The sequence below is a fragment of the Cryptosporidium andersoni genome (assembly GCF_001865355.1).
Source record: "Cryptosporidium andersoni isolate 30847 chromosome Unknown contig_58, whole genome shotgun sequence".
NCBI lineage: Eukaryota > Apicomplexa > Conoidasida > Eucoccidiorida > Cryptosporidiidae > Cryptosporidium > Cryptosporidium andersoni.
In genome coordinates this window covers 30,757-43,799 of record NW_027122862.1, presented here as the reverse complement: position 1 = coordinate 43,799, position 13,043 = coordinate 30,757, and the positions used below count along the sequence as shown (strand labels likewise).

The 13,043-nt window shown below is 28.5% G+C and overlaps 4 protein-coding genes across 4 annotated transcripts; 2 read left to right on the top strand and 2 right to left on the bottom strand.

The window, feature by feature from the left end:
• Nucleotides 1–90: 90 nt before the first annotated feature.
• cand_028930 (uncharacterized protein) lies at nucleotides 91–854 on the bottom strand (the record flags this gene model as incomplete). Its single annotated transcript, XM_067213120.1, has 2 exons — nucleotides 91–113; nucleotides 197–854. 2 exons carry the CDS (start codon nucleotides 852–854, stop codon nucleotides 91–93), a joined length of 681 nt encoding a protein of 226 aa, XP_067067710.1.
• Nucleotides 855–1,068: 214 nt separating this feature from the next.
• Nucleotides 1,069–2,820, top strand: cand_028920 (uncharacterized protein; the record flags this gene model as incomplete). The annotated part of the gene is made up of 1 exon (XM_067213119.1): nucleotides 1,069–2,820. One exon carries the CDS (start codon nucleotides 1,069–1,071, stop codon nucleotides 2,818–2,820), a length of 1,752 nt encoding a protein of 583 aa, XP_067067709.1.
• A 247-nt stretch (nucleotides 2,821–3,067) lies between these two features.
• cand_028910 (uncharacterized protein) lies at nucleotides 3,068–3,715 on the top strand (the record flags this gene model as incomplete). The annotated part of the gene is made up of 1 exon (XM_067213118.1): nucleotides 3,068–3,715. One exon carries the CDS (start codon nucleotides 3,068–3,070, stop codon nucleotides 3,713–3,715), a length of 648 nt encoding a protein of 215 aa, XP_067067708.1.
• A 217-nt stretch (nucleotides 3,716–3,932) lies between these two features.
• cand_028900 (HEAT repeat family protein) lies at nucleotides 3,933–12,191 on the bottom strand (the record flags this gene model as incomplete). Its single annotated transcript, XM_067213117.1, has 1 exon — nucleotides 3,933–12,191. The coding sequence occupies one exon, from the start codon at nucleotides 12,189–12,191 to the stop codon at nucleotides 3,933–3,935; it is 8,259 nt and encodes a 2,752-aa protein (XP_067067707.1).
• Between the last annotated feature and the right edge of the window lie 852 nt (nucleotides 12,192–13,043).

The window sequence follows — 13,043 nt, the reverse complement described above, 5'->3', positions numbered from 1 at the left end:
CAATCTGATTTAAAAAGCAAATTATAATTATTCATAGTTAATTGGTTTTGATGCAAATTTTTCCGGGTTATATTGTGAGGTTGATGTTTATTATTTATAGAAATTTGAGAACTCTTTTGTGGTTGAGATTGTTGAGAAAAGTAAATATGTTCATTATGCATAGATTTAGCATATTCAGAGGACTGTATATTCTGACCAATTTGACTATTTTGATTATATTTGCTTTTTAAATCAGATTGATTAATTGGATTCGGTTGATTATGTTGACTATGTTGTTGGTACGGTTGATAATGCTGAGAAGCTAAGATATCATCCACACCTTCTAATTGTTGCTGAGTATAGTGTCTATATTGTTGATTATGCAAATTCTTCTTAGTTTTATCCAGATATATTGTAGAACTATTGTCTAAAATAGGTGAATCATAGCAAGATGCTGATCTTTTTTGGCTTTCTCTTTCAATAGCTTCTAAACTACCAGATATACTAGACCCATTCAAATCATTAAAAGATCTATATAACTGTGGTGGATTATGGTATTCACTTTGATTATTATTTACTGTTGAATAAGAAGGTAAACTATATTGAGACTTATCAATAGGACTATAAGTAGACTCCTTAACATCTATTATACTACCTGTTTGTAATTTATTAAGATTATATGAAGGTTGAATTGCCGAATTATCTGCATGAGAAGAACTTAAATGTGTGGTAATAGATGTACTTGTATTAAAGGTATTATTACCATTTATTGATACTGGAGAAAAACTAGTTTCAGTAATGTCCTCTGGGTCTAGACAATTATTATCAAAATTTGGATTTTCTTTAAAGATATCATTGTCATCATTATTGGCCATCTTTTTATTTACATAATTTCAATATATTTACATATTTAGAAATTCTACTAATTATAGACCCAAATTCCACGCTAAGGGAATATCAGAGACACGTCAGCGCCAGAAAGTTGTCTATATAACTCCTAGCGATATAGTTGGACCTCTACTTTAAGAACAAGGAATTTTTTCAAAATACCACTTTTTATATATATAATCGACTCCTTAAATTATCAGAATGGATCATGGAGATGAGGTTATCTGCCTGGGCAAGGGAGGAGTTTACAAAATTAGAGGTATAACATCAAATAAATCTAATGAAAATATTATAGAGAAACCAATACCATATTTACCGGGTGTTGAAATATATACACATGAATCACAAGGACGAGGATATTGTTATGTACCGGCTGAATCCAAGAACTCTGTGATTATAGTTACTGATGAGATGAATAAGATACTCAAGGTCGAAGGTAATTTCCCTGTTAGGAAACTCCAATATTCACCCCTAGGTAGTTATTTACTTATTTTAACTGTCTATGAGCAAGGTAAAAATGAAGATAATTTATGTGTATATAAGCTAGGAAATGAATTAAAACTGTTATTTTCTTTTCCATTCCGAACAAATAGTGCCAAAGTCTTAAGTACCTGGCCCCCTTATCGTTGGAGTAATAATGAACTTTGGGCATTCAAAGTACAAGATACATGTTTGTCCATATATGATGGCCATACAGAGTCTTTAGATAATCCTATTGAAACATTGACATTTAACAAAAGTATTCAGTTATCGTTATCAAGTGAAATTTCAAATAAACAAGATTTAAATAATACTTATTTAAATTTTGCTATAGTAGCTTATTATTCAAATCCAAATGTAGATATTTATATTTATCATATTGAAAGGAATCTAGATAAGATATCATCTATATATTTGATTAACAATAAGGAATTAAGTGAAGTTCAGCAAGCCCAGTTATCATGGAATTACAATGCAACATCTTTATTAGTATTTACACAAGTAGAAGGAGAAACATTAGGAAAATCATATTTTGGTTCATCAAGTTTACACTTATTTAGGATAAATAATACTAAAACAGTTATGCCTAATGATATATGGTCTAAAGATAAGACTTCTGAATCTAAAAATAATATTTCTGTGTCAAATAAGTATAATGTTAAATATATTGAAGTTGTATCTTCAAGTGAAGGGCCTGTTAATGATGTTGCCTGGTCTCCAATTGAAAATGAATTTTTACTTTGCAAGGGTGTAATTCCTCCTGAATTAACCTTAAATAGTGGCTATGATGGATCTCCAAAATTAAGCTTTGGAAGGTCAAGACGAAATACAATAAGATGGAACCCTTCTGGAAAGTGGTTTGCCTATGGAGGATTTGGTAATTTGGCTGGAGAATTAGATATATGGGATGTTACTAAACAAAAACTTATTGGACAAACAAATGCATCTTGTTGCATTACTCTTGAATGGTCTTTTGGTGGAAGATATTTGTTAGCATCTACTACTTCACCAAGACTAAGGGTTGACAATGCTATTAGAGTATTTCGTTACAATGGAGATTTGTTGGGTCGTATAGATTTCGATACATTATATTCAGCTTTTTGGACACCTTCATTATTAAGTACTAGAGGAAATATTATTTATAGATCAGTTTCACCAGGTAGAGAGTTTAAACCTAAAGTAACTCCAGAGAAGCAAGTATATAGACCTAGATGGGCTACTAGTGATTTTGCAGAAAGAATGAGAGTTGCTAGAGGTATACAAGATGTATCTAAAGATGTAAACAATCAAAGAAAGTCTAGATCTGAATATATTATACCAGGTTTACCTACTTTAGAAGCTTCTATAGCTGCCACGAAGAAGAATGGACCAGCTAACTTTATTAAACCTAAAAATAGATTTAAGAAAAAAATTGAACAAAATGATTTAAATATGAATTCTATAAATGGTTTAGTGAATAATATGTCTCTATAGTAATTGGAATATATGAATAATTATAAATATTATATGGAATAAGATCGAAAATATAGACGAAAATAATCCCCTAAAAGGCGCCTTATATAAATCACCAATAATTTTTTGGATTTAATTCTTGTGCTGTTTTTGCGCCAATTCTCTTTTGTTTTTTTTTACTTTCTTTAGATAAAATGGATTGATCTGGCAAGGCCCGCCAACAACCCACAAATATGTGTTCTTGTATAGATTTTTCTATATTATATAGATGAATGGGAAGTCAAGGTATCAACAAATATTGGATGCTTGGATTGGTAAGTACTTGGATTTGGACAATAATAAGTGTGTGGGAGTAGTTTCAAGCATTCCAAAGGTGACGGATTTACTTAACCCATTAAGTGATATGGACAACTTTGTATATTTAAATATTATGGAGTACTACCAACGTTTACTTGCAGAGTTAAGAATACGACTAATTGAAGTATTTAATTCTACATCTAAGGAGTATGGTATACAGTATAAGCTTGATGTTGCAGATGAGAGAATGTTGCAAATTAAAGAATTGGGTGAAAAAGTTTATAGCTTAAATGTTGATGATATTATAAATTTAAAGAAACAAGATGAAAGTGATGAGAATCTATTAATAGAGAAATTAATTCCAATTAATGATATAGTTGGATGCGTAATTAGTGAAGAGGAGAATTTATTTTTAAAGATGCTACATTCTAAATCCAAATGCAAATTGGAGAAGATACAACAAAGATTACTGGACTCCCAAGCTAAATTAGAAGCTTTAGAGGATAATTTAAAGAATGTGCAGGAATCATCTAATAACTTTGTGTTGGAAACTATAGAGACATTCCATATATGGTCAAATAATGCAACTAAAGTCATATCTGCAGTTCAACAAGTGTAAATAATTTATCTTTTTTTTTTTATTTTAAATAAGGGTCTTCAGACTTAATTCTGAATATTAAATTACTGTATTTGGAACTATAATAAAATAGATCTTATAAACTGACTATACATGATTATAGAATATTTCTAGATGTAATAAATACTAGTGTTATCTGAATATTTTGATTTCACTACGATAAATCACTTATTTTAATGTATAGAATTGGTAGTTTTATCTACTTCTTTAGATATTCACTAATTGACTGGCCTGTTCTGCCCTCTATTTCCTTAATTAATAATTTGGTTGTTTCAATGATTACTTCAGAATGATCATTTTGAAGTTCAGCAATACCTGGCAATATATGAGAGATAAATGGTAGTAATGTGAAACCACATATTTCATTTTTCCATAATTCTAGAAGTATTTTAACTGAATTTAAGCGAATAGTTTCATTTGAAGAGGTTAATCTTTCAGTAAAAGATTGAATTAAGTTTTCAAGAACTAAATCATGGCCTCTTAATGCTTTAATACAAGATATCCATGATTTCTGTAGTAATATATTCCATTGGTAACCACATCCAGATATATCTTGATATGTATTCTTGTCAAACAATGCATACATCTCAATATTTGTAATCATTGAAGTAATTAAATTTTCTTCTATTTCAATAGGTATATCCTTTGTACCACTATTTAAATCTGACTCTTGAGTGAGATTTAAGAATATCACTTTAATCAGAACCATACAATAAATACCAATATCATACCAGTACCATCCACCATATTTGAAATGATTTAGTACCATAAATTTTCTTGTTTTAAATTTGATATCTCTCTTAATTTCTTTCCACCCTTTATTCTCATCTTTATATTGATCTAAAATGATATTCTGTACGCAACTTAAGGCCTGAGACTGGATCATATCAATAATACATTTTAGGTCTATTGCAAAATCTTCAATTATACAATAAATACCGAAGTCACCCAAGAATTCAATAATTGAAGTTATAATAAGTACCCACAGTCTACAGCTGTATATATCACGTATAGAGTATTCCTTTGTTAACTCACTATTTAAACTATTAGAATCATAGGCAGTTCTTGTAAAATCAAAGTCTGGTTTACTTAATTGGAAACCACTTGTATGAAGAGCTTCCTTTTTCTTTTGTTTTTCTTTTTCTACTATCTCGGAAAGTTTACTTTGATTATTACGGTGAATTAATCTCTTAACCAACTGTACAAATTCCCTTAATTGTTTGCCATTTAATTTTAATACGAATGAAGAAGTCAAAGTTGTTAGAGCTCCTTCAATAAGCCAATAATTTCCAGTCAGGTTATTACACTTGTTTTTTTCTATTGAGCTTGAAGAATTTTGTGTGCTTGTATTTTTTGAAATATATATAGGTTGTCTACTTAGATCGTCATCAAGCCAATTAGAATGTATAAATCCATGAGTTGTCTCTAAACCATTTCCCAATGTAGAACTTAAATATTTTGAAACTATGATCTCTTTCCTTAATTCATTATCCTCATCTTTAATAAGAGATTGATATTTATAATAACTTTGTGAGATTGATATTATAAGTAGATTAATTATAAGTAAAATTAATCCTGATGCTTCCTGTACAAATTCGCAATTTTTGGAAATAGTTTTTGGATCCTTCATAACAATTCCAAAGGAAGAGATCCATAGAAGAAAGCTTATTTGCTTTTGTATTTTCATACTGGAGTTATTTTCCTTGATACATAAGAACAGCTTACTTGACAACTCTTCCATAATACTACATATATTTGGTAAAAATGAGTCTATTGGTAGTGCAACCTTGCTAAATAGGATCAACAATTTCAACATTTCAGAAGTACAAGGATCATTTTTATACTTCTTATAAGTCATACGAATATAATAAGAGTAAATTCCAGAATGGTCCATAATCTTCAATGTACTCTTTTGATTTATATTGTCCTTAGTATCTTTATTATTGTTCCTCAACTCGCTAATAATTAATTCATACAAGAAAGAAACATCTATTTTCACCATGAAAGTCTCTGTACATAAAATATCCAGTAAAAATTTTCTAGTTAAATTGGAAATAATAAATAAACTTCCAATCTCTGTATCCATTAGTATATTTAGCAAATTTATAAATGGTGTCATTTGTATATATATTGTAGGATCGTTGGAGAAGTCTTTAATTAATAGACTGAGTATTTCTACTAGTACTTCCATAATTAAATCCATATTTTCGACCACAAGTGGATAATTTATAAATATTTGATCCACTTTAGGTAGATAAGTCCTATTCTTATTTTTTAATTTAGACTTTATAGAGTTTTGATCAGCTGTATTTACAAGTCTAATCATAAATTTTATAACTGGTAACATTAACAAAGAATCTGTAACTTTAATCTGAAATATTCTTACTATTATCGGTATAGTAACATTAATTATCTCTGATTTGCAAGCCGATTCAAATATTTCAAGCATATCTACAATACAACACCATCCCTTAATCCATATACTCTTCTTTGATCGCACTTCCTTATCATCTGTCCTGTTAATAATTTCAGGTAGTAAGCTATATAAATATGCTAATAAACATTGGATAGAATCACAAAATTCGCTTATTAATGATTTTCTAATATATGATTGATTAGATTTAGGAATAGAACTTATATAATTTTGTACTTCACCTTTACAAATAGCTGATGCTTCCATTAAATACAAGAATGAATTTTCACATATATATTTACTATAATACCTTTCAAAAATAGAGTATCCTATAACTTGCGTGCTATTAATAAAACTATTTCTGAGTTTTGTTGTGCATAGTTCCAAAATATGGGGTATTAATGTTAGGATTAAATCTCCAGCTGTAATTCCTTTTAAAATGTTCGAGGTGAGGAAGTGGAGACTTTTTCTTATTTTTCTTAATATACTCGAGCTAAACAATTCTCTGTTCTGTATCAAGTGAGAATATTCATTCTCTTCAAATAACTCCATATAACCATTTGTAGTTGAATCATAACTCGTCTTAATAGCCTTTAGAGACGAAAAATCTGAAATGTCTCTTTTACTATGCACATTGCATATATTTTTAAACAGTTTCTTAAATATCTTACTTTCCATTCTAGATTCCAAAGCAATTAGTTTAGTTACTATATTTGACAAATCTATTATAGAAATTCGCTTATATTCTGAATTTTCATCACTTCCTTTATTAATTTCAGAAATTCTGTTAATGGATCTATATATGAAGTATACCACTGAATCCAATAATAAAGGATGAATGACTTCATCCTTTAAAATAATATCTAACAGTGTTGAAAAACAATTCAAAAGATCCATGGATCCTTTATAATTTTGTTTACTTTTTAATATTAGTAAATCGACTATATTATCGAGTAATTCATAGGGTTTCTCTTCACTATAATTAATCATAGCTGCATTTATAGGTGAGATGAATAACCCAATATTTTCAATTCCAACAAACTTCACTGAATAGTGCTTCAATAAAATAGTGAAACCTAAAGCAATCCCATAATTAAAACAATTTACAAAGGTTTGAGGATGGCATGTATTGGATAATATAATGGTATGTTCAGAGTTTTTAGTAGAATTAAGATAATATTCAGTTTTAAGCTCTGAAGATTTAGTAGTTTCATTACCCAAATCTTCAAAATTTTTGATTCCCATGATATTATATTCTGATTTATTGTCATTTGAACCAAGATAGATAATATCTGAAATTGACTCAATATTCTTGATAAAATTCTTGAGATTTCTAGAATTATTATTGTTGACAATATCTAAAACTAAGGGATTTACCAAAACCTTAAAAAGTATAACTTTGGTAAGGTGAGAATGTGAAGGAGATATTCTGCTTATGTAAGTCTGTAAAGGAAATTTAAAGCTTGAAGGAATCCATTCAGTTCTATTACTAGGTAGATTTACTAGTACCCATTTATAAATAAAGCTAACAATGTTAACACTACGATCAAAGTTCAATTTATTATAAGACCTATCTGACATTATATTCACTAGGATATATATTAAAGATGATACAATTGTAGGACTTTGTGCAAAAATGCTTGAATGAACTGTTTGATTTTGGTTTAAATTAGATGCTTCAATTTCATCAATATTTCTATTATGATAACCAATATATATCTCAATGCATCTCAGTGTCAGCTCTTCAGTCTCCTCTGTAATATCTAAAATATGTCTATTGCAATTTAAGAGGTTACCAACAACATTGAGTATTGCAGAATGTATGTGAGAGTTGCTTGTAAATTCACCAGCTACATCAGTTATTTGAGGGTTAACTTCTTTAATAATATCAAAACAAGACTGAATAATCTCACAGCAACATGAAATAGATTCACTTAGATGCTTTTCATTATCAAGTTTGCAACTTCCAACTATATTTTGCTGAGACAAAAATTTGAAAAGTGAACTAGTAAATTGAAGCTGGATTCGGTTTTTATATAAGCAGTATTGGAGAAGTTTCAGGCAAATAGAAAACGAAATATCTACAAATATTAATGATTCTTCAATCTTAAAATCATTAACTTTTGTAAATTCCAAATATACAGAGATTACTTCGACAACTTCATCATCAGTTAGACAGTTCCATATGTGTGTTAAGCTAAATGTTTGTCTTAGAATACTCTCAATATCTGCTGCTAATTTTGGATCTGAGAGTTTTTTGCTAGATATACTTGATATAGGCTTAAAAATACAAGTCATCTGAATTTTTATTATTTGGTTATAGTCATTTAAGGTTTCCACAGAATTTAAATTTATCTCTTCAGAGTTTTTACATATTTCTTTTAGTAGATCCCTATATATAGAAACCACAATCGAAGTAGTACCATCAATAGAAATATAGCTTTGGTTTGAAAAACTTTTTATTATATGAGAAAAGCTAGATGAAATACAATCAGCCAGAAAATCTAAAAAGGTGATATCAATTACAAGTCCTATTATTTGAAGCTTCCAAAAATTAATCATACCTAGATCTATATTATCTTCTAATTTCTCATTACTATCTTCACTAATATACGTAAATAATCCTATCAATATACCAAAATAAAGATAAGAGATATCACATAATTTGTTAGAGCCCACATTGTCATAGCTACTTATTGTATTTAATCTTTTAGAACTTGAAATAATATCCACTTGATTTGTCAGTATTATATCCATAAATTCCTCTATATTACTTACTCTAATTGATTTTTTACTTATTTTCTGAATTACAATCTCATTAGGATTTGTTTGAATTCTTCTAAATTTCTCAACTCCCAAAATAGCCTCTAAAATTACTGATATATTTATATACTCCAAATTAGATAAAGCTGAGAGTTCTCCTTTAAGAACTATACAAAGTTTAATTGAGGCAATTCTTTGTTCTGTAGAAGTTTCCTGTAATATCCCAGATAGAGAAAATACTGCAAACATCAACATTATCATAGTCAGTTTGTCAGTTTTATCTTTTTTTTGAATGTCTTCATACACATCTTTTCCATCCGAAACCAATCCGAGTCTTTGAACAAGTATTTCCAAAACTGTATAACAATGGCTAATTATCACTTGATGAAATATTGGAGATCCAAAAAGAGAATTAGAAAAGTGTTCAAGGGTACTCAAATTGAAGATATTTCCTTCTGAAGATCCTAAAGCTTTTAAATATACCTTTATAACTTCTATAATAACCTCTTCAGTATCATAGCCTGATTGGAGTATATGAGAAAGAGGAAGTCGAAGTATTTCACCAGACTGTATTTTCATAGTAACATCTAACGTATCTATCAAAGAAATAACGAGTATTCTTGATGTTAAGCCTGTTTTTGGCAATATACACTTTATCATTACAAAGCGTAATAAACTAATTATAATTTTGCCTCCAATATTTGATTCATTTTTTGCATTCCCAACATACTTTGCAATAACAGAGTACAATTTAATATATAAAAGTTCCAATATCTTAATTATTTTACCTTTCATTAGATATATACCAATTTGATTCACTCCTGTTCTATAATTTGAGTCTGAATACTTATTACTATTATTATTAGTATGGGTACTCTCGTATTCATCTATTAAATTCTTTATTAAACTTCGTTCCTCAGCTTTTTGAATATTAGTTGAATTATGTATTCCATCATTTTCATTTGCAGAATCTTTTATTTCATCAAGTAAAAAGAACAAGTTTATTATTTGAGAATCGGACCATTGATTAGTATTTAATATATTTGCCAAATAACTTTGGTTATCTGGGAATAGTATTTCAATAATGTCATTAGACATTTGAGAAATTTCTGGAATTGAAGATATTCTTGATAGATTAAATAATATTGGCATTAGAGGTTTTTCTTTATAAATATATTCAATACTGGTCATTGTTGACCAAGAATTATGTGTCCTTTCATTCATATATGTTAACAATTTCTTAATATTCAATAAGGTACTCATAATATCTTCCTTAAAATTTTTGTTCACATTATAGAGACTATTGATAAATAAAGACTCAAAACAAAGAAAGTCAGTTTTAAGTTTAATATTTATTAGTTTATTTAAGGATATAGATGTAGAATTTGACAAATGCTCAATCATACATTTAAAAATATAGGTACAACGCCAATTATTACTATTTAATTGAGTTGAGTCTAGGTAATTTGCAATATCCAAAAGAAAATCCAACTCTATCAACCTATTATATCTATCAATTGACTCTTGACTTGAATAATTTAAACTAAGAAAGTGTTCGATTGCAATATCAAAAATATTCATCTGCAAGATAGATATATTTATATCTTCTTTTCTAACTATCTGAGACTTGAGTTTTACAATCATATTGTATATAATATCGAAACAAGAACTTTGAATAGCATCATTAGGAGAGCTCAACAATGATATCAATGTATTCAAATTACCTTCTTGAATATCATCTTCCAAGTTTTCGTTACTCTTGTTTCTAGAGTGGATAATAAAACTGTTAAAACATCTCTGAAGTGAGTTCAAGCCGTTACCTATATCTCCATTATTTTGGTAACTACAGACTTTTAAAGCAAATGATATTGCTGCTGATATATCCTTATTGTTTGATTTATTCAGTTTATCCATTATCATATTTAAAGAATCATAGTTGTCTACAACCTGATACAGATCAATTATACAAAGTATTAAAGCTTGAATATAAACTTCTCCCATCCTATTAATATTATTTTCAGAACTATTTAAGCACGAGATAAGGTTAAAAATAAACTTAATACTGCTTTTACTCTCATCTTGAAATCTTATAACTGACTTGATAATCATAACAATAACATACAAAATATCACTATCCCACTTCAAAAGAAATGTTATAGCATCTATAAAGTCTTGCTGATATTCTAGAATATACCTAATTACTTCGAAATCCCAGAACTCTAATTTATCCAGTGTACCAAAATGATATAACCACTTATTCAGTAAAACTAGAGTTTCAGGCAAATTGCGAAGGATGTACTGGTATCCCTTCTTACTAAAAATAGATGCAAAAATACTCTTCACAACATTGTTCTGAGCATCCAATGAAAGTGGAATAGAAATCTGAGCCAATTTAAATAATATACAATATCCTGCACATCTTAGTTCTTCATAATGAGGTTTTCTTATGCATGTATCTAAAACAATGTCTTCAATTATTAAACGCAAGTATGCTTCGATTTTTTCTGAATTCTTGTCCTTCGTTACTGGCAGTTCTTCAATCATCTCAGCTATGAGCCAAGTTACAAGATTTGTCAGAGGGATATTCTTAGTACTGGAATATTTAGATAGCTGATTCTGCCAAAAATTAACCAAAATCCTAAATGCATCAATATTTCTCAGTAAGTATACAGATAATACAGATCTTGAAATTATTGGTGTTCTAGTTTTCTTTATAGCATTTGCAATTCCAAAAAATTGACTTGATTCACTCATCTCCAGTATTTGAACCATTCTTGCAAATAAACCAGTATCATGATATGGTAACAAAGAAAAAAAAATATATTCACTAAGATATATATGGATTTCATAAGCTTGGATTAAGTACTCAAAGCACAACTTTGCACTATTGTGCATAAAATATGGAACCAAGTAATCAATCAAAAGTTTTAAGTGTTTAAATCTCTCATTTGCCTCATCTTTTGTTAATAATTGTATAAACTTTATATCTTCTTTCTTTTGAAATAGTAAATTAAAGTTCTCATCCGCCATCTTCGGGTTAAGCTTAAATAGCTCATCCAAACATTGTAAACATTGATACTGTAGCCTATTTAAGTTCTCATATGGATTCAAAGTAGTGGTATTTCTAAGTTTATCTTTAATTCCTGAGTTGTATGTATCATATAGAAATGAAACAGCTGATTTCCCTTTTCTATAGGGTTTTAGGGAGTTATATTCAATATTTTCTGAAATTAAATTATTTAATTTATTACTCCTCAGTTGTTTCTGTAATTCGGAATGCATATTATAATGATTTACAGAATTTCTTAATACTTATGTCCACCTATTGAGATATTAGATATTTTCCTTTTTTTTCTTTTTTTAGATTTATAAGTTTCTAAAATTTTTAATTCCTGAATCCACAACAATTAAGTCAAAAATTCCAAATATTTGTACAGAATTGGATATAAACTCCAGCCTTAGAAGTAAGTAATTTCTATACAGTAGCAAATATACTATAATATTTTCTTTCTTATACCAATCAAAAGTAGACCTCTAGGTTAATTGAAGAGCCTCCTCCCGCCTAATAAACTTTTATTTTGTAATACAACCCTGGAATTAAAAGTAACTCGTATATTCACAAAGTCTATAATTGCCCATAGTAACAACAGAAATGAAATTTATGCTGCTAATTAGCAATATTACTAAAACTTTTTGGAAATTTATTATAGGGGACTTTACTTGCTATCTAATAGATTATATTTCTGATTTCTGAATACCTGTTTCTGTAGAATGGATTACAATAGGTTTTGTAGATGTGGTTATAACTGGATTTTCTTTGTTTTCATCTTGAACTTTAACATATTTAACTACCTCCATTGGCCCAAAGATAGTCAAGATAGCAGGTAGAATTATTGCACCATAACATATCCCAATACATACTACTAGTGTCATCATTTTATAGAATGTTTGTAAGATATAAGAATCGGAAAATGCCAATACAGTCACTGCAAATTGAGTTGAAATTGCACCATGAAAAATTGGAATACCCATTAAACCTATAATAAAGGGTGTTTAGTGAATTATATTTAATAATTTAAATTGAAAATATTTTATATTGTGTAACTCAACTATTTTGAGTTTTTTGATAAGTAA